The sequence below is a fragment of the Panthera pardus genome, unplaced genomic scaffold (assembly GCF_024362965.1).
Source record: "Panthera pardus isolate Hobbes unplaced genomic scaffold, ASM2436296v1 HiC_scaffold_12, whole genome shotgun sequence".
Lineage (NCBI taxonomy): Eukaryota > Metazoa > Chordata > Mammalia > Carnivora > Felidae > Panthera > Panthera pardus.
Genome location: NW_026526677.1, coordinates 7,920,926 through 7,947,076, shown reverse-complemented (window position 1 = coordinate 7,947,076; position 26,151 = coordinate 7,920,926). Strand labels below are relative to the sequence as shown.

The 26,151-nt window shown below is 59.5% G+C and overlaps 1 protein-coding gene across 14 annotated transcripts; it reads left to right on the top strand.

Moving 5' to 3' along the window:
• Window positions 1-10,221: 10,221 nt before the first annotated feature.
• Window positions 10,222-25,898, top strand: SLC22A11 (solute carrier family 22 member 11). Of its 14 annotated transcripts, none has more exons than XR_002071433.2 (10): window positions 10,222-10,952; window positions 12,332-12,435; window positions 15,950-16,104; window positions 16,205-16,373; window positions 17,350-17,473; window positions 18,379-18,494; window positions 21,383-21,597; window positions 22,560-22,698; window positions 23,704-24,268; window positions 24,452-24,564. XR_002071433.2 is itself a non-coding variant. In XM_019414844.2 (10 exons), the coding sequence occupies exons 1-10, from the start codon at window positions 10,551-10,553 to the stop codon at window positions 25,251-25,253; spliced, it is 1,665 nt and encodes a 554-aa protein (XP_019270389.2). In that variant the 5' UTR covers window positions 10,222-10,550; the 3' UTR covers window positions 25,254-25,898. The 14 variants fall into 14 exon arrangements, 13 of the variants coding, with proteins under 13 accessions (XP_019270389.2, XP_019270388.2, XP_019270387.2 ...); XM_019414844.2 differs by lacking the exon at window positions 24,452-24,564 and adding an exon at window positions 25,190-25,898 and having other exon boundaries at window positions 22,590-22,698; window positions 23,704-23,910; XM_019414843.2 differs by lacking the exon at window positions 24,452-24,564 and adding an exon at window positions 25,190-25,898 and having other exon boundaries at window positions 23,704-23,910.
• Window positions 25,899-26,151: the final 253 nt, after the last annotated feature.

Below are 26,151 nucleotides of genomic sequence, written 5' to 3'. Positions count from 1 at the left end.
AGACTTCTGTATTTACATGTGGTCCGGACTCAGTCGGTGTGCGCTCAGCTGCCACGATCCACAGAGCCCTGGGCTCGCCTGGTGCCCTGCTCCTTCCTCCCTTCCTGCGCAGTCTGTGGTGCTGGGGCACCCGAGACTGTCCCCACGCCCGGCGGATTCCGCCTCTGCCCCCACTCCCTGGTTGTGCCCCCCTCAGAGTCCCGCCTCTGGCAGGCCGGGCCCCCGCAACAATCATTCCAGGCGGCAGGGTGGTGTCCCAAGGGGAGTTCTTTATGCACCTTCACAGGGTAAGAAGTTTGTTCCCGGATCTACTCTCTTTCAGCCTCCCCGCCCCCCAACCATTTGATGAAGTGAGAGAATCTTCCTGTCCTTGCTAATACCTTCTTCTTAAAAACAAAGCGAGAGCCGGTGGGGCCCAGAGCGCTTGGCAGGCGGGGATCCAGCCAGAACATCGTAATGTTTGCTTTGTTTCCACAGGATGTGTTTTTACAGTTTCCTTCTATTTGCGACAAGTGATACTGATTTTCCAGTTACGTGGAAGCTACGTTATTTAGAAGTCAGCTGTTGGCTTGGGGGGGGGGGGAAGCATGAATGAAAGAAATAGAAAGACTCTGAAGCTGTGACAGAAGTCAGAGGGACGCCAACAATGACAGGAGTGTGGAAATCACTGCTCTGGGGCAAGGTGACGGTCGCCTGCTGGGTCGGGAGTTCCTCGTATTACCGTCCTCTTTTGGGCTTTTCTTGCCTCCAACCAGTTTCAGAAGCCCGGAACAAGTGCGTCTTTTTATTTGTTTATTTATTTTTAAGTTTATTTATTTACTTCGAGAGAGACAGAGGGGGCGAGCGGGGGAGGGGCAGAGAGACGGAGACAGAGAATCCCAGGCAGGTTCCGCACTGTGACTGCAGGGCCGGACGCGGGGCTCGAACCCACGAACCGCGAGATCACGCCCTGAGCCATGGGGTGCTTAACCAGTGGAGGCCCCCGGGCACCCCTGGAATAGTGTTTCTTTATCAAGTCTGTGCGTGGCACTTTCTGTGTGGCCGTGCTCTGTTCTGAGCGTGTCGCTAATATTAACTTGTTTTATCCTCATAGACCGTGAGATCAGGACTGGTGTCCCATTTACAGGTGAGGAAACGGAGGCACAGTGAGGTTAGCCAACGGCCCAGAGGTCAGAGCCGGGATTGGGACCCAGGCTGGCTGGTCCCAGAATCTGTGCTGTGAACTACCCCTCTGCCCCCCACCAAGGTCCTGGCTTCCCGGCCCATGTGCTCAGCAGCTCGATAACAATGTTGCCATTTTGTTCCCAGATAGCCTTTTCTTCCTTTCTTCCTTCCTTCCATGTTACTTTTGAAAGAGAGAGAGAGAGAAAGAGAGACAGAGCATGAGTGGGGGAGGGGCAGAGAGAGAGAAGGAGACACAGAATCCGAAGCAGGCTCCAGGCTCCCAGCTGTCAGCACAGGGCCCGACACGGGGCTCGAACTCACGGAGTGTGAGATCATGCCCTGAGCCGCAGTCGGACGCTCAACCGACTGAGCCACCCGGGTGCCCCAGGAAACGGAACTTTTTTTTTCTTTTTTTCTTTATTTTTTCTTTCTTTTTTTTTTAATTTTTTTTTTTTAACGTTTATTTATTTTTGAGACAGAGAGAGACAGAGCATGAGCAGGGGAGGGGCGGAGAGAGAGGGAGACACAGAATCCGAAGCAGGCTCCAGGCTCTGAGCTGTCAGCACAGAGCCCAACGCGGGGCTCGAACTCACGGACCGCGAGATCGTGACCTGAGCCGAAGTCGGACGCTCAACCGACCAAGCCACCCAGGCGCCCCGAAACGGAACTTTTTAAGAGGAGAATCATCAGGTCAACCCGGTTTTGTCCTCTTCTTGGGGGCCTCACGGAGATCCAGATTCCAGCCTCCCACCCCCCCCGGATGTCCTCCCACAGGGAGCACTAGCCCCGCCCCGTGTCCCCGAGGACAGGCCCTGAGGAGGGCACTTGGCCTGAAGCCTCTTCTCTTGGCTGCCTGGGCCCCGGATGCCCGGCTTCTCTTCCTGTTTCTACCCGGAGTCCGGGCGGCAGCCCATCTCACGGGCCACCTTCCTCCACGCTTCTGGATGATACCACGGCCCTCCACTTCCTTCGCCCCTCAGGACCCTCCCCGCCCACAGATCGGCCCTGGCCCTTGGCCTCGGGGCAGAAGAAGCGTGATGGGCCGAAAGGAAATCAGGCTGTGGGTGACAGCAACATACCTAATGAAATGTGAAACACCCAGACAGCGTGTGACAGCCCAGGGCCCCGGGGCGGCCTGCCTGACGTGTTTTCATGCCCTGGGTGGACGGCGGACGGCAAAGGTCTGGTCCCGGGGAGGACGCCCGGTTCTTGCTTCAGCGAACCTGGGTCTGAAACCAGGGACCACACCCTGGCCCGCTGGGGGTCTCCCACGCCCCCGCAGGACCCTCGGCTCCACAAGCAGGGTCAGGCACCTCCTGATGCTCCCATGTCCCTGATCTCTAGCATGTATCACCGTCTTTTTGTCCATATCAAACACCTACGTGGTGCTGACTCTTACTATGTGCCAGTCACGGCCTAAAAGCTTTACCTGGAGCCTCGAGACGTCCCACGAGACAGGAGCTGCTATCATAACTCCCGTTTCACAGAGGCGGAAACTGAGGCCCAGAGAGGTTAGAGAGCCGGTGAGAGGTAGAGCCGGAGGCAAACCTGGGCAGTGGGGATCCAGAGCCCCGCGTCCGTGGCTGCGGTGTGGCCGTGACTTCCTGCCTCCCTGTGTGCCCCCCTGTCTCCTCGTCTGAGCTTTGGTGTGCCAGGGGCCACACCTGCCCTGTTCACCTTTACAGGTGAAGACAGGCTTGCGATCGAGGGAGGGAGGGTTGAAGGCCAAGGTCTCCTATACATTGCAAGAGCCCTGGTGGCATCTCAGCGTAGAAATCCGTTCCTATTCTGGTAGTTCAGACATCTCACCGGGCCTCAGTCTATGGGTCTCAGCCGTCCGCGATCTTCGTATCTCATACACACTCCTTCCCTCCTTTGCCTTTTCTCGGCTTCCCGGTGCACTTGGACTTGGGGAGGGGGAGAGAATCGAGCGCCCAGTCGAGCATCTTGAACCTCCCGCCCACCTTCGAGCCCCGGGAAACCGGATAACAAGGCTCGAGAGACCTGTGTGAAGCAGGGCCTCGGGCCTCCCGTGTCCCCTGGGCGATGCCACCGGGCAGGTTCCTTCAGTCGAGCTCCCTAGTTGGGGAAGAAGTGGCTGTGCGGGTTCCATCCGCAGCTGGATGAGGAGCTGAGTTTGGACCTACCTGCCGCCAGGGGAGGCGGGGGTGCGCGCTGGGGAGAATGGGAGAGGGGGGGCCAGTGAGGAACCTGTCCCCAGGCATCTGTCTCTTTGGCTCTCTGTGCAAAGAGCAAATCCTAGCTTGTCACCGGCAGGGGCAAGGCAGCTCACGGCCCCCGCGTGCCATCCAGGCTCCCTGCGCCACGGTCTGATGAGGCAGAGGATGAAAGTCACCGTGGTGTAGAACTCTGCAATCTGGTGCCTTCTGACACGCTGCCCCTCCTTTTTCCAGCAAACAGGGGCTTCCTGTGTACAAGCAGGGCTTGGGCGCCGGGGAGTTTCAGCACGAGGCAAGTTTCCCGTCCCTAAGGAGCTTATATTTTGGTGGGGAGGCCGTGGCGTAAATTGTGGCAAAGCCCCTCTTGGGGACCCTCTCTGAGGAGGCCGGAAGGGTGGGACAGCCGTGGCCACGGAGGAGAACGGTCCAGGCCAGTGCCTCTTGACCTGGAGCGGGCATACAGATTACTTGGGGGTCTTAGGAAATGCAGATTCTGACTCAGGAGGTCTGGGCTGGGGCCTGAAATTCTGCATTTCTACCGGCTCCTGGATGACGCTGACGTGCGTGGTCCACGGACCACACTTTGAGTCGCGAGGGAAGAGGGAAGCCTCGGTTTCCTGCTACGTACGTGCTGCTGTGCTGAGGGTGACGTGGGGACCCGTGGGAAGTCCACCAGGAACAGAGCTGACCCTGTGGCCTCTGAGGGAGGTGCTGTGCCCTCCCGTAGGCCCAACAGCAGATCTGAGCCTTGTTAGTAGGCCAGCCAGGCTGTAGATCCCTACTGCCCCGGGGGTGGGGTGCGAAACCCTTGGTTATCTCAGGGCAAATGACTCAGCATCGTCTCTGCCACTGCCCTGGCCCTTGGCTCCCCACAGATTGGTTTGGGGTCAAGGTAAAGGCCCCAGGGCAGTCGCAGAGCCCTGCCGTCGGTGAGCAGCCCCAGACATCGGCTCAGGGCCAGGGCAGGTGTGGGCCGTCCTCAGAAACAAGCTGGAAAAGCCCTCCCCATCCGCGGAGATTCGGAGATTGGAGGGTTTTGGAGGCAGAAGATGTGCGTGGGGTGGGGGGACGGCCGCTAACCCACGGTTGACGGGCTTAAAGGTTAATCCAGCATGTGACCAAGACGGGCTTGGGCTTTGCTGGGAGGGCTCAGAGGTCAGGACGCTGCCCCGTTACCCAAAAGAGACACTTCAAATTTCTGACATGTTGTGCATGCCGTCAGGATCAAGATTGTACATTAAAGATAAGAAGTTGTACATTAAGAGGGGCCGGGGTGGCTCAGTCGGTTGAGCGTCCAGCTCTTTTTTTTTTTTTTTTATGCTTAGTTTTGAGAGTCAGAGATACAGAACATGAGCGGGGAAGGGGCAGAGAGAGAGGGAGACACGGAATCCGAAGCGGGCTCCAGGCTCCGAGCTGTGAGCACAGAGCCCGACGCGGGGCTCGAACCCACGAACTGTGAGATCATGACCTGAGCCGAAGTCGGACGCCCAACCGCCTGAGCCACTCAGGTGCCCCAAGCGTCTGACTCTTGATTTTGACTCAGGTCATGATCCCACAGTTCACAGGTTCAAGCCCCGAGGTCATTTAATAAACATTAAAAAATTAAAAAAAAACAAAAAACAAAACAAACCACAACACTTATCCGGAGAGATTTTGCCAAGGCCCGCACGCCGTGCTGTGGGTGGCTCACGTCAGTGCACCTCCTCACGTCGATTGAATCTATGCTTCCTCACCTGGGGGGCTGGCTCCACCGGCCCCACCTCGTCCGAGTCCCTCCCCACACCGCGTCCAAGGTCTTTCCGATCTGGAAACCTATCTCGTCACCCCCTTGCTGGAGATGCTGTTCCCGCAGTCCCTCCGTGTTGCCCTCCACGTCCTCCTGGGGCCAGCCCCTCTTCTCCGTCTCTCTCCCCCAGTCTCAGGACCTTTGCCCGCGCTGTCCTTTCTAGAACACCCATCCCACTTCCTCTGCTCTGCCCTCAGACCCTGCACCCTCTCCGTTCTGCCTCGAGTCCCCCCTGCCGTCGGGTCCAGCTGACATTGTGTGATCAGACTGTCATGATGATTGTTTTACAGCAGTCCCCCCGACCCCCCCCCCGGATGTGCCTCCTTGCTGATTCATCTTGGGTCCCCAGGGCCTGGCATGGGGCCTGACCCCTGCTAGGAATTTAATATGCGTCTGGGAGCCAAAGTGATGACAAATTCTCGCACTGCCTTGAGGATCGGAGTCTTGGTAAGTGGAGGGAAACTGCTGGAAAGCAATTTCAAGAACTAAGCGGAATGCGTAAACGTGTGTACGAGTTTCCTAGGGCTTCTGGAACAAAGCGCCACAAACGATAACAGACGTTTATTCTCTCACGGTTCTGAAGGCCAGAAGTCCCAAATCGGGGTGTCTGCAGCGCCATGCCCCCTCCAAGCCTCTGGGGGGGTTCATCGGCCGGTCTCCGGGGGCTCCCGGAGCTTCTTGGCTTGTGGCTGCGTAACTCCGACCTCTGCTTTCATCCTTCCGTGACCTTCTCTTTCTCTCCTCGTGCTCTTCTGCATGGGGCCCCCATGCATGATGTAATGTAAGGACGCCTGTCATTCATCGGATTTAGGACCCACCTGGATGACCCAGGACGTCCTCCCCAGCAGATCTCTAACTGCGTCACATCTGCAAAGACCTTTTGTCCGGATACGATCACCTGCACAGGGTCTGGAGACGAGGGTGCAGATGTCAGGCCGCCCACTCGGAGAAGGGCCAGTGGACAAGGCCGGGGGGTCACGACAGGATTCCAGCAGCCTCCCCACGCATTACAGCTCTTGCATCCGGAGCTCAGATGGGCGCACAGTGAGGAAGGCACACCGGAGAAGGGGACAGAACCCTGCACACGAGCCCTGGGCGGCCCGCACCCACGCGAGGGAATAAAGCACAGGCAGGAGACTGTCTGGTCAAAATCCTGCCTCCCAGAAACGCAGGCTGGGCCCACCCTCTCTTCTGCTATCTCCCCATCCCAGAGCCTCCCAAGACCTTGTTAAACCACAGTGGTTTATGGGACAATGGTTCAAGCGGGCAGGGGCAGGGAGAAAAGCCCTCCCTATGTAAACTGAGGCAGGGCACAAGGAAACACAGCCATGTTATTTTCAATCAAGTTGTATACCATCAGTATCCAAACCTGAAGGGAAGGAAGGAAAGAAAGAGGGAGGGTGGGAGGTGGGGTAGAAAACCACACAGCCCGGCACCACACGCAAAGATTTGTGGGAAAATTCCAAAGGAAAGATGTGTAACAAGCAGAACCCACCAGTGCATTAAAGGAATAGCATAACTTGTCTAGAATGTTCCCTTCTGGATGAAAGGATGGGTCAGCAGTTTTTGGAAAGTTCATTAATACGATTCAGGAAATTCATTAATGTAATTCACCATATTCACGAGTTTAATCGGGAAAGTCATATCGTGACCTTCATAGGTGCTGAAAAGGCATGTGGCAAATTCAGCATCCTATTTTTTAAAGAAGATTTTTTTAACGTTCTATTTATTATTTTGAGAGAGAGAGAGAGAGAAAGAGAGCAGGGGAGGGGCAGAGAGAGAGGGAGACACAGAATCTGAAGCAGGCTCTAGGCTCCGAGCTGTCAGCACAGAGCTCGACGCGGGGCTCGAACTCACGAACTGCGAGATCATGACCTGAGCTGAAGTCGGACACGTAACTGACCGAGCCACCCAGGCGCCCCTTTTCAAAAAGAGTTTTTAAAGTAAACTCTGCCTAACGTGGGGTTTGAACCCACGACCCCAAGATCAAGAGTCCCATGCTCCTTCGACCCAGCCAGTCAGGCGCCCCTGCCTGGAATGTTTTTTTTTTTCCTTAATGTTTATTTATTTTTTAGAGAGAAAGAGAGAACGAGCAGGGGAAAAGCAGAGAAAGGACAAGAGAGGACAGGGGAGTCGCGTGAGGACGCTGCCTTTATCCTTCTTCCTCCGCCAAGGCCCTTGGTTGAACTTAGGAGAGTTTGCAACGATGAGGTTTTAGAGCGTGTGAGCCCCGGGAGATCTTCCAGGGAGGGAAGCAAGCCAAGCTTTCTCAAGCTGAAGTCCGGCTGCGGTGTGAACCCAGGGGAGAAGCTCACCTTCTCTTGCTCCCAGGCTCTGCCACGTCCAGCGGGCCCAGCTGGATCTGAAACGCGGAAAAGGAAACAGGAAGCGGGACACAGGGGGACAGATGGCCACGCCGATGGTGGTGGCGAATATTCGTTGTCAGGCCTATTCGTTATCCCGTTTAATTTTACCACCGTAAGCAGAAGCTCTCCGCTGATTGCTGAGGACCCTGGGGTCAGAGGGGGAAGTGAACTGCCTGAGGTCATTTGGCCCCTCCTGCCACCTTACCAGGTGGAGCCCTTGTCTAGAAAAGTCAGCCCAATGGCAATCTTAGTTCTGTAAGAACCAGGGGTCCACTTTACACGAATCGATTTAATGATACACTCTGGAGGCTTGGCAGCTGTAACCTAAGGCTGCCTGCCTCCCTCCCCGGAGCCCCCGAGCCCCTGAGCCCCCTCTACTTGGGATGTCTTCCGCCAAGGGGGTGGGGGGCGCCGAGGCAAGCATGTGTCAGGTGCCGGGAATACTGCAGTCCCGGGTGCGACCAGCAGGTGGCGGCGCAGCTGCACCAAGCCCAGCCCCCAGCAACCCCAGAAAAACAGAAAATACAAATCTAAAAATTCCTTGGCCTGGACGCAGACAGTCAGTTGGAGATTCCGGGAGCCTTCTGGCAAATCCGGGAGGTTTGACCTTCTGCTGTAAGCAAAGCCTAGGGGCGTCCAAGACAGGCAAAGGGCAGGGGAGAAGAGAACATTTTTGTAGCATATGGAAAAGGGAAATGGAGAAAGACGAGAATTCTCTCACAGATGCCTTGGGTTTCGGTGGCGATAGCGGTGGCGACCGACCTCTAGCCGCGCGATTCTCCAAGTGAGGCGGGCTTCCCGAGCAGCTGAATCCCCTGGAGAGCTTATTTTTTTTTTTTTTAAATGTTTATTTATTTTTGAGACAGAGAGAGACAGAGCATGAACGGGGGTCAGAGAGAGAGGGAGACACAGAATCCGAAACAGGCTCCAGGCTCTAAGCTGTCAGCACAGAGCCCGACGCGGGGCTCGAACTCACGGACTGCGAGATCGTGACCTGAGCCGAAGTCGGTCGCTCAACCGACTGAGCCACCCAGGCGCCCCTGGAGAGCTTATTTTTATTTGCTTTTTATTTTTCGTCACGTTTATTTATTTTTTAGAGAGAAAGAGACAGAGCATGAACAGGGGAGGGGCAGAGAGAGAGGGAGACCCAGAATCCGAAGCAGGCTCCAGGCTCCGAGCTGTCAGCACAGAGCCCGACGCGGGGCTCGAACCCGCGAACCCGGGAGATCATCACCAGAGCCAGATCATAACCAACTGAGCCATCCAGGCGCCCCCGGGGGAGCTTAGTTTTAAATGCAAATTCCGGGGCCTCCCCTCACGGCAGGACCTGGGAAACTGCGTGTTTTAGCCAAAAACGCCTGTGGCTTCTGCGGCTCCTCGCCCGCCCGCCCTCCCCGGGTCGGTTCTCTCTCCACCGCTCTCTACTTGCTATTTTAAAATTCATAATGAGCTCCTGCCCGGGGAGGCAGGGTACGGAGGCAGGCGGCCCTGGCCTGGAAATCTGGGCCCAGAAGCCCCGCTCCTCGGCCTCCTGGCTGGGTGCCAGAGCGGCCGGGTTGTCCAAGCCTTCTGGGGAGTTCGGGGCCCAGACACCTATCCCCGCCACACCCACATTTCTAGCACCCTCCCAGGCTTCCCTCCAGAACTGACTCAGCCGGTTGCCCTCACAGCCCCGGAGGTGACTTCTGGCTCCCTGGCTGGCCCTATTCTGATCCCAATCCTGAATTCCAGCCCTAAACTGGGAGTTGATGCACGACGAGGGGCTAGAGGCCACGTGGCAGCTGGCCAGGGCCACTGGAGAGCGCGCTTGGGCTTTGACCTGTGGTTCCCGTCCCCACTCTGCTGTGTGACCTGGGGCAAGCCGCCTGCCTTCTCTGAGCCTCGGTTTCCTCGTCCGGAGGAATTAGCACCAACTCTCGCCCGGGCTGCTATGAGGGGCGCGTGAGAGGGGTACCGACCGCAGGGTCTGCACGGAGCCAAGCACATAGCAGGTCCTCGGGGCCAGGAGCAGCTGCTACCAAGAGGCTCCGCCTAGGTGGGGTGCTGGGGAAGGGGGGGGCCTCCGCCCCTCCTCACACCAAGCGGGGTCAGGGAGGTATGACTCCACTCACTTCCCCAGGCGGCAGGCCTGCTTAGCTCCAGGCCCCAACCGGGGCTTCGAAGGGATGTCAGGGGATCGAAGCGCCCTCTCCACCCTGGGGGGAGCCTCCAGTCCAACAAAGGCAACCTGGAACTTTGAAATAGAAGCTTCCCAAAATAGTGGGTCTGCAAGCTGGTCTCCCCTGCTGCCTGGCGGGGAGGAGAGGCGGGTGGCAAGGAGGGAACGAGTGCCGGCTGGGGCCCTCCCACCAGCCTCCCTGCAGCCTCGGAGCCCAGGGAGGGAGGGCCCTGCCCAGTCCCCACCTCCGTGCTTTAGCCAAAGCGGCCTGAGATTGTCCCAGCACGGCTGCAAGTCAGGCCAACGGTTCCCTGATTTCAAGGGCCACATGTAGAGGAATCTGGAAGTTCGGATTTAGGAATGGGAGGAGGCCACCCGCAGAGAGCTGCAGAAGCCTTTCTCAGTGGCTAGACCTGACTTTCTGGCCCAGGAGCCCACGCTGAGATTAAACTTTAACCGTGGCAACAGCCCAGTTGGTATTTCCTCCACAACTGTCATTCAGTAACATCACCCCATGGCCTCATTTTTTTCCTTTTTTTTTTTTTTTTCAAATATTTGCTTCATCCTTTTACTCTTGGTGCTGGAGCCGGAGAAACGACGTGCCTCGATGCCCCAGGCAGCCTGGGTACTGCGAGCTCTGTCCCTGGTGCCCAGACTGGTGGGCAGTCATTCCTGGAAACAGAGTCAGGAGGACTTTCTTTAAAGCATCCGGGGCATCTCAGGACCGACTTGGCCGGGTTGCCGGCCTGCTGTCCCTGTCCCGCTGCAGGCCGGCCAGGGCAGAAGGCGCGATGACCCAGGGTTCCCACACTTGCTAGCGGTTCCCGACGGCAGCGGATCACCCCTTGGCTCCCTGGCCCCTTCCGTACCCGCCGTGGCCACCCGCAGCTCCGTCCATGGCGTTCGCCGAGCTCCTGGACCGAGCGGGGGGCGTGGGCCTCTTCCAGGCCCTGCAGGTTTTCACTCTCTTCCTTCCCTCCGTCTTGGTGCCCTCCCACATGCTCATTGAGAACTTCTCGGCCGCCGTGCCCAGCCACCGCTGCTGGGTGCCCCTCCTGGACAACAGCACCGCCCAGGCCGGTGTCCCCGGGGCCCTGGGCCCCAAGGACCTCCTGACCGTCTCCATCCCCCCGGGCCCCAACCACGAGCCCCACCGGTGTCTCCGCTTCCGCCAACCCCAGTGGCAGCTCCTGGACCCCAACGGCACGGCCACCAACTGGAGCGAGGCCGCCACGGAGCCGTGCGTGGACGGCTGGGTCTACGACCGCAGCACCTTCACCTCCACCTTCGTGTCAGAGGTATGGGCCTCCCGCCGACGACCTGGCCTCCCCAGGGGCCAGCGATGGCCACCCCCCCATGCCTGGAAGGATCGTACGGCTTCCATCAGCACTGTTAAATTAGATGCTACTCCCTCAACACATTTTGACTCACTGCTTACGACGGGGAAGTGAGCGGAGTCAGGCCTCCCCGACCCCCTGATCTGGATAAACAGGGAGGCTTGGAGGAGCTTACGTTCCGCGGGCAGATTCAGAATCGGTCAACGTTTATTTATTTACTTATGTATTTATTTGTTTATTTTTAAGCTTGTTTATTTGTTTGAGAGAGACAGATGCAGAGTGAGTCGGGGAGAGGGAGAGGGAGAGAGCAAATCCCAAGCGGCCCAGAGCCCGATGTGGGGCTGAAACTCATGAACCATGAGATCGTGACCTGAGCCGAAACCAAGAGTTGGACACTTGACCAACTGAGCCACCCAGGCGCCCCGGACGGGTCTATATTTAAACTAGTGCTGGCAGGAGATCAAACTCCTTTAAGTGGCAGGCATCATTCCGTGTGCTTTCCCTTCGTGTCACTACGATCTCCCAGGGGGGTCTCTTACTGTCGTCTGCATCTAACAAGTACATCCAAGCAGAAGCACAGGGAGGTTAAGTAACTTGCCCAGGACACACAGCTCAAGGGCACTGGAACCTGACTCAACCCAGGCGGGCAGGAGCTAGAAGCCGGGTCTTCGGCATGTCCTGTCCTGCCTCTGCAAAGGAGAAAAGCAGCTCGGAGGGAGAGGCAGGTGGGGAAGGCCTCTCCGGAGACGAGGCCCGGATTAGGCGACAAGGAATCAAGTGACTGGAAGGTGGGGCGAGAGCCCAGTTGGGACAGAGGTCTGAGTAGGAGCGGGTCTGGGGTGTCGCAGGAGCGGCACGGGCCCCAGCGTGTCTGGGCAGAAAGGGTCAGGGGCTGGGCCACCGTGTGGGGAAGGTCAGTGAGGAGCAAAGGAAAGTCACTGGAGGCTTTGGGGCAGGGAAATGAGGGGATCCGCTTTGCGTTTTCTAGAGATGCCTTCGCATCTAGAGAGGCCCCCCCCGCCTTCCCCGCGGCTCACCCAGCCAGCGATCAGCAGAGTTAGAAGCCCAGCCTGTGGTTCAGCCACCGCCCACCGCCGCCATCCACTCAGGGTGGCCGGTCACACATGTGCCACTCAGCTAGCTGGGAGTACAGAGCCAAGGCCCCCGCCAGTACACCCCTGCCACCTCTGTCACCTGGCCCTAGGAATCTGGGGCCCCCCAAAACCCAGGCTGACCAGGTGCTCCCGGCTGGGAGCTCCCGACCTGGACCTCCCTCTGCCACCCAGGCCCTCCTATTCCACGTGCCCTGAGCCAAGCTGCTGTCCCTCTTTCTCTTCCAGTGGGACCTAGTGTGTGACCACAAGGGCCTGAAGCCCATCGGCCAATCCCTCTACATGACCGGGTTGCTGATAGGGTCCTTCTGCTGGGGCCTCCTCTCCAACCGGTGAGTATCATCTGTCCTCCTGGCTCCTCCTCAACAGAATGAGCACTGTGGGGACAGATGTACAAAAATGGCCCATGAATGTCCACGTTCCTGGAGAGACGGGGCTCCCTTGGTCTGGCCGGGGGTCTAGATGTGAGTTCCAGGTCCCCAAGGAGCAGTGACGGCCAAGGACCCAGGTCCCCAGGGGGCAGTGACAGCCAAGGACCCAGGTCCCCAAGGGGCAGCGACAGCCAAGGGGCAGTGATGGCCAAGAACCCAGGTCCCCAAGGGGCAGCGACAGCCAAGGGGCAGTGACGGCCAAGAACCCAGGTCTCCAAGGGGCAGTGACAGCCAAGGGGCAGTGACGGCCAAGGACCCAGGTCCCCAAGGGGCAGCAACAGCCAAGGGGCAGCGACGGCCAAGGACCCAGGTCCCCAAGGGGGCAGTGACGGCCAAGAACCCAGGTCCCCAAGGGGCAGCGACAGCCAAGGGGCAGTGACGGCCAAGAACCCAGGTCCCCAAGGGGCAGCAACAGCCAAGGGGCAGCGACGGCCAAGGACCCAGGTCCCCAGGGGGCAGTGACGGCCAAGAACCCAGGTCCCCAAGGGGCAGCGACAGCCAAGGGTCAGCGACGGCCAAGGACCCAGGTCCCCAAGGGGCAGTGACAGCCAAGAACCCAGGTCCCCAAGGAGCAGCGACAGCCAAGGGGCAGCGACGGCCAAGGACCCAGGTCCCCAAGGGGCAGCGACGGCCAAGGACCCCACGCTGGATGAAGCTGTGCTCTGGGAGATTCCCTTGGACGCCACGCTCTCTCCTTTGGCAATTACGCGAAACTTCTTGAGCACCTACTGTGTGACGGGTGCTGTGCAGTCCCTGCCCTCAGGGAGGCCAGAGGCTTCTCAGGAGAAACAGACCCCTTGTGACTCCGAGTACGTGGCATGCCGTGAAATAGAAATCCGCCTCCCCCTCCTCCTGCCCTTCCTCCCCTGTCCCCCCCATCACCCTCCTTCTGAGATGGCGCCCCAGGACCTAGCCCCGCACCTTCTCTTGTCCAGCCACACCCCCCCGCTACTTGAGACGCTGCTCCAGGGTCTGCGGTGTCTACATTGCCCCCACTCAGCTTGTAAACCCCACTGCCTGCTCTGAGTTTCCATGAGGGAGAGGCTCACATTTGCCACGGCCAGAGCTGAGCTGCTGCTGACCGCCTCGCCGCCCCCCCCCCCCCCACCCCTGCGCACCAGACTCCACCCTGGAAAAGAGCCCCCAGCCCGGGGCCCACACCCAACCTTAAAAGCCACCCTGTTCTCCTTCCCCCAGGCCCGGCCACACACTGCCCCCAGCCCCTGCCTCTCCTCCTTGAAAGTCCCCTTGCCCCGCCCACCCGCCTCTCTTGCCCCAGGCAGGTCCCGGCCTCCTCCAGGGTCTCTGGCCTCCACTCAAGAGTGTCTTTGCAAAACCCTGTATGTGGATCTGGTTGATCCCAGCCTGAAGTCCCCCAGGGCCACTGCACCGAAAATGGCTCCTAACCGCCCCCTTCCCCACCTACCCCTGCTTGGCACTTGGCTTCTCCCCCCCCGACAGCTGTGCCAGCCCCTCCGGAGCACCCGCGGCACCCTGGCTGCAGAGCTCCGAGGTGGCCGTGCCTCGCCCAGAAGATTCTCCCCACAGTTGCTTCTCCGTGCCCGGCATGCTTTGACCCCAGCCTGCCTCCCCAGAGAGGCCTCCCGGCTCTCCCGCCTCAGGCCCCGTGGGCCCCACAGCTGCACCTTCCTTTCTCAAACACCACACCTACTCTGCCAGCATCTGCTTGCTCGTTTGTTGTGCGCGTCCCCACAACAGGTGGCTCCGAGAAGGCAGGGGCTTTCTTGCTGTGTCCCCAGCATCCAGCGTGTGCTCAGTCATTATTTTGTGAATGAACGAACGACTCACTCCCCTGACCACGCAGGCTACGGGGTCTGACCACTGGGTTCCAACCCCCACCTGTCCTTCCCGAGCTTCCTAGAAGGCAGATTGGTGGCTCCTCCGTGCCTCAGTTTCCTCCTGTGCGTGGGGACCCGGCCCTATGCATGGGGTTGTTGTGATAATAAAGTGAGTTACTCACACGCAGAGCTCGGGCCCGGGCCTGGCACGGGGTCAGCGCTCCGTGCTGGGGTTCTGCTACCGTCGTTACCTGTGGGCCTTGTGCTGCGCTGCACGCGAGGGACGTGGTCCAAATGGCACTTCAGGGGACCCGCTGCCGTGCAGCTATGGCTCAGTCCCCGGGGGCTGTCCACACAGGGAGCCAAATCGCAGTCGGTCTGCAGGTGACCCAGCGAGCCTGGGCCCAGGGCCGGGTGTCGGCATCCAGACCTCGCCCCGGGTCTGGGTCGAAACGGGCCGGTTCCTGGGGACCCCGCTCGGATAGGCAGGGCCCAGCTTTGCGCGCATCTCTCCCGTCACACTGCCACACGCTTTAGCTAAATGCAGGCAGAGGTTTCGGGCTAAGCTGGCCTCGGGGCGGTAGGTGTGGGGCGCTCTGGTCCCCTTGCACAGACTGGCCGGGAGCTGGCCGCCTTGCCCCAGGCCACATGCGCTCAGCCTCCCGGCCGCACCGCCCCCTTGCTCGGTGTCTTGATTTTCAGAACTCCGTGAGGCGGTCCTCCTGCGGACCCCCGTTTTACACATGGGGGGACTGCAGCTCGAAGACGTGGAGTCTTGTGCCCAAGGCCACCCAGGAAGGGCAGAGCTGGACTCGGACGCAGGCTTCTGAGGCCAAAGCCCATTTTTTACAAGTTTTTATCTAAGTTCCAATGTGTCCACGTGCATCGTCGTGCGTGTAATTTCAGGTGCACAACGTAGTGATTCAATCGAGGCCTGTTCTCTCTTTTTTTTTTTTTTAAGTGCATTTATTTATTTTGAGAGAGAGAAGGCATGAGTGGGGGAGGGCCAGAGAGAGAGGGAGAGAGAGATGTGGGGCTCAAACTCGCAAACCGCGAGGTCATGACCCGAGCCGGACTTGGACACTTAACCGACGGAGCCTCCCAGCGGCTCCAGCCAAAGCGCATCCTTGACCGTGAGGTTATGCTGCCCCCTGAGAGCAAGGCGTTTGCCTTTTTTTTTTTTTTTTTTTTTTTTAATGTGTATTTATTTTTGAGAGAGGAGAGAAGGGGAGTGTATGAGCAGGGGAGGGACGGGCCGGAGGGGGGGTGTGGGGGGGAGGGGTGCAGAGAATCCCAAGCAGGCTCCGCGCTGACAGCGCAGGGTGGGGGCTCAATCTCACGCTTCGTGAGATCATGACTTGGGCCGAAATCAACACTCCGGACGCTTAACCAACTAAGCCGCCCAGGAGCCCCAAGGCGTCTGCCATTTTTGTAACAAGCACCCCGCCCCCCCCCCCGCCCCCCAGCATGCCCCTGGGAGATCCGGGAAGGAGACAGAGATGCCCCAGCAGGTGCCCCTGCCTTCTTGAACCCTCTGTTACCTTGAGGCACTGGCCCCTATGCCCGAACCCCCAGGGGCCCCCTCCAGGCCCCCACCGTGCTTGTCTCCCGACCAGCTTTGGGCGGAAATGGATACTGAACTTGTGCTGCCTGCAAGTGGCCTTGGCCAACATCGGCATGATCTTCGTTTCCCATTTCTTCATCTACTGTGGCCTCCGGGTTCTGGGCGCCTTTGCAATCTCCGGCATCATCCTGACCTCGGGGATGCTTCGTGAGTCCCCGCCTTGGCCTGCTCCCACCGGGGTGCGGTGGGGTGGGGGTGCGGTGGGGAGGGGGGGCCCTTACCTGCGGACGCCTGCGTCACCTTTCAGTGGTGGAGTGGACCACGACCCGCAGGAGGGCCGTCACCATGACAATCCTGGGATGCATCTATAGCCTGGGCCAGATGGCCCTGGGGGCCCTGGCCTTCACCCTGCGGGACTGGCGCGCCCTCCAGCTGGCCGTGTCGACGCCCTTCTTTGCCATCTTCCTGATATGCTGGTCAGTACGGCGTGGGGCCTTTTCCCTTGGGGGGAACATCACTAACCAGGAGGGAGACTTGGAGTTCCAGGGTGCCCCTCGCCCCTGCCACTCTGGCTGGCCCAAGACCCCAAGATGCCGAGAGCCACGAAGGGCAGCCGTGCGTGCAGAGCCCTTGCTGAGGGAGACTTCTTGGGGGTTCGGAGTTCAGGGTGGGCGTTTTAGCCAGAGGTCTGAGGCTCCCGTCCGGACTGCTGGCCCCCGGCCCCTCCCCGTCCTTGGCACCCACCGGCCCCGCCCCCTGCAGCCTTCACATCGCTTGCCAGGCCCGTGGGCTCTGAGTCGGCGAGGACTGACAGCGGATACGAAAAGAGATCACCCTCGCTATTATTTTGGGTGTTGCGAAACTCCCTGGGGTCTGGAAAGAGTTGTTTGGGTGAGGGCTGAGGGAGGAGACACAGGGAGGCAGATACAAGTTCATGGCGCCTGGAGTTCTCTCGCCTCTGCGAACCGGAGTTGGGTAGACCTGGGCCCAGGGGAGTCTACCGTGGGGTAGGGAGAGTCAGAAGGACTCATTCATTCATTCTCAACTATTCGCTGCCCCCGTGCCAGACGTGGTTTCAGGTTTGATGTGACACGTCAGCAAATCAAACAGACCAAACGCCACTGACCACACGGAGGTTTGATGTTACAATTACCACCATCTTCAGATGAGGGACTGAGGCCCAGAGAGGTTCAGTGACTCACCCGAGGCCGTGCGGCCCAGTGAGTAGCAGAGGCAGGATCTGAACCCAGGCAGGCTGGCTCTTTTCACCACAATGCCACACTGCCTCCGGAAATTCTTAGCTTCCCTGCAAACAGGGATGAGGCCCTCCGGGCTGGGAAAAGTCCAGTCCTTTTCATCCGGGAGCCACTTCTCCCTGCCCCCTGCCCTGAGGCCGGGAAGAAGCAGAAGGAAGAAGGCAGAGGCCCAGACAAGCATCTGTTTCCTTAACAGGTGGCTTCCAGAGTCTGCCCGATGGTTGATTATCACGGGCAAACCAGAACAAGGGCTACAGGAGCTCCACAAGGTGGCCAAGATAAATGGCCACAAGGAAGCCACAAAGTCACTAACCATAGAGGTGAGATGCTACTGTTGGTGACCCCAGAGTGTGGGACATGACCGGGAGAGGACGGCCACCGATGTCTTTGGACCAACTTCAAACTAGCCACGCCACCGCCACCCCCATCGACACCACGGGTTCCCGCAGCCACAGCTCCACGAGACGCCAACATCCACCTCGCCACGATGACTGTCACCTTGCCCATCTCTGTCACCACCACATCATTCCCACTGTCACCACCCGCTCTGCCATCACCATCACCAACACCACCGCCAATGACAGCAATATGAGGGGCGACCCACCCACCCCGCTTGTCCGCCACTTGAATCCACATACGTGACATAGTCACTGCACAGGGCTTCTCAGGGTGTTTGGGGACAGCTGGCTGTGCTTATCTGAAGGCAATTGTTTCAAGGAAGCAGGTGTGGGAGGAGTGCAGCCAGAAACCAGAAAACACAGCCTGGGGCTGTGGGGAGGGGCGTGGGAGGATCAGGGAAGGCTTCCAGGAGGAGGTGACTGACCAGGACTGAGCTGAGCACAGGGCAGGCAGGGCCCAGAAGGTCAGGAAGGGTCTGGATGGGCAGTTGGGTGCGGTCGGGAGCCAGTGTGGCCCGAGTAGGCGTGCCCTGACACCAGCCACGAGGAACAAGGGGGGTGGGTGGGGCCAGAGGGCCAGAGCTGGGACACAAGACTGGCTCCTTGGCTCAGAGTAAGATGGGCCAGGTCTGCAGATGGGAGCTCGGCCAGGGGGCCAGAGAGAGAGAGACCTTTCTGCCTCCATCGCAGCCCCCACCCCGAGGCTCTCCAGAAGCCAAGGCCAGGCCCCTCCCATCACTCTGTTGTGGTCGTGGGTCACAGTGCCCTGGCGTGGGGGCGGGGCCGACACCCCGCACTCACGGTATCCGGTGCTCCCCCGTGCGTAGGTACTGATGACCAGCATGGAGGAAGAGATGGCCTCTGCGAAGGGCCACAGGTCGGTGCTGGAACTGTTTCTCGTGCCCATGCTCCGCTGGCGGACCTGCATCATGTCCCTGGTGTGGTATGCCACCAGGCGCGTCCCTCGCAGACACAGGGCTGGGGGTGGGTGGGAGGGGGTGGTGCCTGTGGAGGCCGGGGGTGGGGGGTGGGGGTGGGGTAGGGGCCGGTGACACAGTTCACCCAAGGCAGAACAGAAGAGATAGAAGTTTCTTGAATACATGGCAAGGTAGCAGTGGGCAGGACGGCAAAGGGGAGACTGTCCGCCAAGGAGGCAGGGGTGGGGGGGGTGTCGTTGGCGGGGGGGGGGGGGTGGAGAAGAAGGGGAGGAAGTAGGGGAACATACGGAATTTTCCTTCTTCGCTACCTGTGTCTGGTAGTAAGTGGCTGATTGGTCAGCTGGGGTTGATGGATATTTGGAGGTGGGTCGTCTAATGGGCCTGTTTACCTTCAACCTGGCCGTGCGGCCGGCCGGCCGTGGGTCCTTCTACCTTGCTCGGGTTTCCTTTGCTCCAGTTTGTTGCCTAAAAGGGCCTCTGCAGTGTCCAGGGAGAAACGGCTCCCACAGACCTCAGGAGGCCCGGTTCTGGCCGGGACAGGCAGCTCCCCCAGAGGGCAGGCCCTGGGGAGAGGATATGGGAGCTCAAGCCAGCTATAGGGCAGGACCAGGGGAGGACTAAGCCCAGGCTAGAGGCAGAGCCCGTGTCCCCCGAGCTGCAGGACCAGCGATGGCTGGGGGGGGCCACGCTCCTCAAGGGCTGACCAGCGGCTGGCCACCCACTTACTTCAAGTTCATTTATACCCCCACTTTACAGATGGAAAAGCAAGGCCCGGAAGGGGCAGGGAACTTGCCCAAGAGGCCAGAGCAGACATCTGAACCTTGGCTGAGCTACCTCCTTGCCCCCTGTCGCCCGCCAGGCCCCACACTGAGCACGGACTCCCCAGCAGGCCCTGTCTTGGTGCCCAAGGGCACCTGGGACCAGGAGAAGGCCCCTGAATAAGACAAATTCAGTTCAAGGGACTTGCAGAGAGCATACTAAGAAGTGAGGGTCAGGTTTGATGGAGACTTGATCTTGAAATAAAACTAAAGATCAGGGGGGTGCCCGGGTGGCTCAGTCGGTTAAGCATCCGACTTCAGTTCAGGTCACGATCTCGCGGTTCGTGAGTTCAAGCCCGCATCAGGCTCTGTGCTGACAGCTCAGAGCCTGGAGCCTGCTTCGGATTCTGTGTCTCCCTCTCTCTCTGCCCCTCCGCTGTTCACGCTCTGTCTCTGTCTCTCTCAAAGATAAACATTTAAAAAAACTAAACATTAAGAAAACCCCTAAAGATTAGGAAAACATTTATTTTATGCTCTATTTAACCACATATGGGTTCTCATGGCAAATAGTTGCTACATCTTAGAACAGAGATTGAATTTTTTTTTTTCTGGCTTAAGTTTTTTTTTTTTTTTCTGACAAATTAGAAGGAGGGCCGGGTGGTGGGGTGGTGCCCGGAAGGTCCAGGGCCATTCTTTCGAAACCTTCAAGGCTTCCTCAGTTCTCCCAGGGGCTGGCTTGGCTTGCTTTGTTATTCAAATCACGGGCTGGGAAGCCGCCGCCATCCCGGTGGGTTTCTCGACTTCCCCTGTCCCCTGTTACCTACCTACTGGCTCTAGATCCCCAGTGTCTGCTACTTTGAGCCAGAGCTGAGCCCCTCCCCCACTTAGCTGTTCCTAGGGGACCACAGCTTCTGTCTGCAGCTGGGGGCTCGGGGGGCAGTGCTGGGATGAGTGTCCCTGAGTCCCTGAGGCAGTGATGGGGACAGATTTGCAAAGTGATGGAGAACAATTTCATATTGTGGCCACCTGTGGATCCAAACTCAACATCCAAACTTCAGAAATCCAGCTACTGTAAGTTTAGCTACTGAGGAACCTGTGCAGGGGGGTCCCTCCCGTGTCCACCCCCACCTGGAAGGCCTGGGATGGACCTCAGTGAGCAGGAAGCCCTTGGGAGAGAGGGCTCTTGGGATCCCTTCCTGTGGACTGCTAAGGGGAGGGAAAGGAGCAGAGAAGGGGAGAAGGGAGGGGAGGAGGAAGGGGAGGGGAGGGGTGAGGTGTGAGGGGAGGAGAGGAATGGGAGAAAAGGGGAGGGGAGGGGGAAAAGGAGGGGAGGAGGTGGGAGGGGAGTGAAGGGGAGGAGAGGGGAGGTGGGGGTGGGAGGGGAGGGCAGGGAGAGGGGTGGGGAAGAGGTGGAGGTGGGAATGGGAAGGGAGGAGGGGTGGGGGAGGGGACGGGAGGGGGGGAAGAAAGCGAATGGGGCAAGGATGCGGTCACTGTGGGACAGTCGCAGAAAGGCCCCGGCAAACCCACGGAGGACTCAGGAGCTGGGGTGGCCCCTCTGGCTTGTGTCATGGGGTGCTCTCCACACCTGAGGGACAGCACCCCCAGAGGCTGGGAAAATACGACCTTCCGCCCTGAAAGAGGGACAACCCAGCCCATCTCTTTCCACTATTTCTCCCACCTTTCAGAGCTAAAGAAACCAGCGTCCAGAAAAGGGCCAGAAAGGGCCAGGTCGTGATTCTAGGGCGTGCTGGGGAAACAAAGCCAGAGAGGGCTAGCGCCAGAACTGAGGCTCAACCCCCCAGAGCCCAGTCAGCCCGGGGGTGGGGGGGGGGGGGTGGGGTGGGAGGGTTCCGTTCTCCCGCTGGCCTGCGAAGTGAGGCCCAGCCCACTGCGGCCAAGACCTAAGGTGAAATGGAGGAGGCCTGCCCTTTCTCTCCCTCCTGGGACAGGCTGGCTCTAGAGAGACTTGCCCTGCATCTGACAGACAGGCTTTTGGGGCTCTGGTAGTGACCCGCCCTGGCTCCCCTCCGGGCTGGCTGAGCCCTCTGGGGACGGCCCAGGTGTGAGGTGACACCGTATGGGTGCCCTTTCCTCTGCGGGGCAAGGACCCGACTTCAGCCTTTTTCCTGCAGCTTCTCCCAAGTGACATCCTACTACGGGCTGGTCCTTGACCTGCAAAACCTGGGGAATGACATCTTCCTCCTCCAGCTTCTCTTTGGAGGCGTGGACCTACTGGCCCGGTCCATCACCGCCTTCTTGCTCAGTTTCTTGGGCCGCCGCACAACCTTGGCCAGCTTCCAGGCTATGTCTGGCCTCTCCATACTCGTCAACAAACTGGTCCCACAAGGTGAGGCCAAGGCAGCTTGGAGGAGGGGCGGCCCGAGTGGGCTGAGTGGCCGACAGCTTGGGCCACTGGCTTCCCTGGCCGTGCCCACTGTGCTCACCCCCTGGGTCCTTCCCCTCCCCGGGCCCAAGAACCTGGCGCCCCCATCCAACCCCCCCCATCGGCCGCCCACCCATTCCCCCCGAGGCAACTGAGGTTCGGAGACATGAAGCCAGGAGCCGGAGGTCACTCAGCTAGCAAGTGACGGACCAGACTTCAGACCAGAGGCTGGGGCTGAGGTGGGAGGAGGGGGAGGCCGTGAGAAGCTTTAGGTTGCTGGAAGGGAGGCAGGAACCCCACGTCTGGTGCACCCTGGGTTTTTCTTCTCCCTTGTTAAAGAAGCCAGAGGCATTTGTGTGCAGAGTGTTGGAGGGCCCTTGTCTTACTCTTTTCTTGCTGAATGAGGCTCTAATGCCCTGAAAAAGCCTCTCAAGTCTCCTCTTATGGCTCCAGGCAGGGAGGCTGGTGGAGGGGCAGGGACAGGCAGTGGCGGCAAAGCCAGGAGGGAGGCAGAGGGGCTGAGTTGGGGCGGACCGTCTGCCAGGAGCCCAAACAAGCAGCAAGAGGCAGCTCAGGGAGAGAACTTGCAAAAGGCCAGTGCGGGACGGGTTATGCGACTCTGCGTTACAAATGTGGGCGGGAAAGCTGAGGCCCAGCCCACGGCCGAGTGGCGAGGGCCTCGGCTTCCCGCGGCTAGGGCTCCCGGGAAAGCCAGAGTACCCACAGGGGGCGCTGAGAGCCCTCCCGAGCCACCCCAGGTTGGCCCACCCCAGGCCTGGCTGGGCTCAGGCCCCGCCCCCCCCCCCCCCCCCGGCCCACCCACCATCCTGCCCACACCCCCCATGGGCACCTGGGTGCAGTCAAGGAAGCCTTGCGGGAGAACCCAGCCCCTCCTCTCCAGGCTGACCGGGCACCCCCTCGGGCAGACCCCACTGTCACCCTTTTCCTCTGCCCAGATTGGCAGACCCTGCGCATGGTCTTTGCCGTGCTGGGAAAGGGATGTTTTGGCGTCGTCTTTTCCTGTGTCTCTGTCTACAAGTCTGAACTCTACCCGACTGCACTGCGGTAGGCTGGGCCGCGGGCTGTGCCCCGGAGGCCGGGGAGGGGGCCGGGCCCCGGGTGTGCCAGAAGGGGACGTCCCTGGGGAGGCCAGTGGGGAAGGCAAAGAGGGGGCTGGGCATCCGGGAACACACAGCAGAGGGTGAGGAGGCCCCTGGCCCCAGCTTCCTTCCTTCCCCCAAAGGCTCATCCTCAGCCGGGGCTCCCAGAACAGCATTCCCCCAGAGTCTCCACTGGGAAGGCCCTGGTGCCATGGGGCCCTCAGTGATCAGAAACTGTTTTGAACCCCAGAACCTTCTGTTCGGGTGAAATCTTATAAGAACCCTCAGCGAGACCAAGAGCTGCCCTACTGAAGTGCCCTCCGTCCCCCCACTTGCTTCCCACTGTCCCCTCCCTGCCCCAAGAGAGCCCCGAGTCACCTTGCAACAACCCAAGGGCACCACGGGCCACAGATGGAAAACCAGTGGTGTAGAGTTAAACTATCCCCTCATCGGGCGGTTGGGTAAACTGAGGCTCAAGGACCTGCTCGCGGAAGGGTGAGATTGGACCCAGCGCCCTAGAGCCCTAGCCCAGGGCTCTTTCCCTCATCATGGTGCTCACGCACCCTCAGCCCCTCACTTGTCCCCCGCCTTCCACTCGTGGCGTGGACCCTCGTGTGTTGATTTTGTTGACGTTACGTAGAAAGCCTGAGCTGAGAGCTCAGGGGCCTAGCAGGAGGCCTGAGGCAAGCCCCCCCGCTTACCGAGGACCAGGAGAAATGGGGTGGGCCCTAGAGCATCCATGAAAGACCCTGGTTGTTCTCAGGAAGCAGAGACCCTGCTCTGGATGGGAAAATCCACGTGGGTTCCACGGAGAAGGTGGTGCAGGGAGAGACCTTGTGGTTGTGCGGCTCCCTTATCCCAGCTTTCCCTCCCCTGGCCCAGCCAGATGCTACCACCCACCCCACCCCACAAAGCCCCCTGCTCGAGAGTGGCGGCGGCCACAAGGGTCTGGGCCCCTCTCCACCCACAGGATGACAGCAGCTGGCTTCCTGCAGTCGGTAAGTCGTCTGGGGTCTGTGATAGACCCCCTGATCAGGATGACTCAGCACAGCCTGCCCCTGCTGGTCCCCGTGGTCTACAGCGCTCTCCCCATCACCTCCGGCCTCCTTCTCCTGCTCTTCCTCCCGGAGACCCAGGGATTTCCACTTCCCGACACCATCCAGGACCTGGAGAACCAGTGAGTGACCCCCCCCTGCCTCCCCCCGCCCCAGCCGGGCTGCCAGGATGTCGCCGGGCAGGGCTGCAGATGTGGGGACAGGCTCCCCTCAGCCCCGGGAGGGGACAGCCCAAGGGGGCAGGGAGACGTGCTGGACGAGGAGGGCAGGAGACGGGCTGTGGGCTCGTCAGCGAGAGGGCACCTGCGTGCTGCGTGCTGACCGCGTGCCCGGTGCCTCGGGCACGCGACCCGGGCGCCTCAAGGCTTGCGTCTGAAACCGCGTCACCATTACGACCACCACGCTGCCAGGAAGAGACGATTTCCAACCCTGTTTACCGGAGGCTCGGAGAGACGCAGGGGCTGATTCAGGGTCTCACAGGTAGAAAGCGATCGTCCCTGTCCCTTCGGCAGGAAAACGGAATGATTACGAGCCTGACCCGCAGCCAGGCTGCCTGGGACTGAATCCCTACCCCCCAGGGGCTCACTCACCTCTCTTACCGAACTCGCTCACGAGGACCAGGACGGAGCCGGCCCTGACCGTGCTCCCGAAATCTTCCGCTAGGAACTCTAGGCCCAGGCAGATGAACAGGCCGTTTCTCTCCGACCCTCTGGGAAGAGATCATGCTATTCTCACGTCGTCCTTGGAGGGAACAGAAGTGAGGAAACGTTCCTCTGGTTTATTTCATGGCCAGAATCACTACGCTCTGCTTCCTCATTTGTAAAATGGGCGTTAAGGAAACAAAACAAAACCCAGCCAAGCTCAAAGAGAGGTCTTGAAGTTGAAGCGATTATATTCAAGCGCGGAGAACAGCGCCTGGCCCGCAGCACAGGCCCACCGGGAGTGTGGCTGCTGTGTCCTGGGTGAGGGTGGTCCTGGGGAGCCCACAGGCTGAGCCGGAACCAAGGTCATGCTAATAATAGTAATAATAACCGCTGGTGCTTCGGGGTTTTAATATAGCATCTTACTGTTTCAATATAGCATCTCATTTAATCCAAACAACAACCCCACAAGCTACTGTTATGTTCAGTTTCACTGCCAAGCGAATGAAGATACAGAGGGGCCATGTAACTCGCCTAAGGACACTCAGCCAAGAAGCAGGGAAGCCGGGACTTAACTTACTCTTTCACTTTTGGGGGGACCTACTGTGTTTCGGGCACTGTCTTCCGCATGGGGAACACGGCGGAAAAGAAAACCGCGATCTCATAGAGCTTACGTGCTCGTGAGACTTGACCCCCAGCCCTGCCCTCCAAGCTCCCCAGCCATGTCACCACACACCACTCTGTCTTTTGATTATCCTAGGAAATCGGCAGCGGCCACGGGCAACCGGCGAGAGGTTGTCGTTACAGAAAGTACCTCGTTCTAGAAATTCTGCCTGCGTGGAGCCCCTTTGGCCAAAGATCCCCACGGAGGGAACCGCCTCCTCTCCAACTGAGGGTGGAAGAAATCGGAAGAACCTTGAGAGTTAGGCGGGGCCGGGGCTGGGCGGCTGGGCGCTGAGGCCGAAGGCTGCTTTCTCCCCTCACTTCTGTTCTCCCCCCACCTCAACCCTGCAGAGCCGAGTCCGGCTGGCTGATCGAGTCCACACCACTAACAAGAGGGGTCCTTTCTCCTCCCCGCTAGGCTCCCGTCTCCACACCTTCACTCAGAACTCCTGACACTTCACTGACCCGGGCGCCACAGTTTTCTCACCTCCAGGCTACCAGAGTGGATCACAGGGCAGAAAGGGAAGGGTCTAGACAGACCTAGGTTCCAATCTCTCCCCCATCCTCTGCAGAGTCCTCATCTGTAAAATGGAAACAATCATGAAACCTTCCTCCACGGGGCAGGGGGTGGTGGGGACAGGGTTAACAGATCTTAGCACGGCTGAGAGTCCGACAAATAGCACCTGCTAACGGGCCTGCCGGGTACAGGTGTTCAGGTTGTGCACCGCCCAAGGCACCAGCTGAGGAGGCATGTGGGGGCTGAAATCCAGCCTGGGCTCCGCTGGCGCAGAAAGGAGTTGTTTTCATCCCCTGTGGGAGGAAGGCTTTGCAGCACCAAGAAGGCAGAGTGACCCCTGGTTCCCGGGGGAGGATGTGATCGGTTTGTCTGAGGAATCCCACCCATTGACAGGGCACTGATGCCCCCTGCTCAGGAATAATAGCAACGGCACCTGGTTGCTGGCTGAAAAGTGTTTTTTGCTACGGGACCCTATCCGCGGGAGCAGGAGGGGCGGGACTTGGAGTTTGGCCACTCGAGACCCTCCTGGATTCCCTACCTGT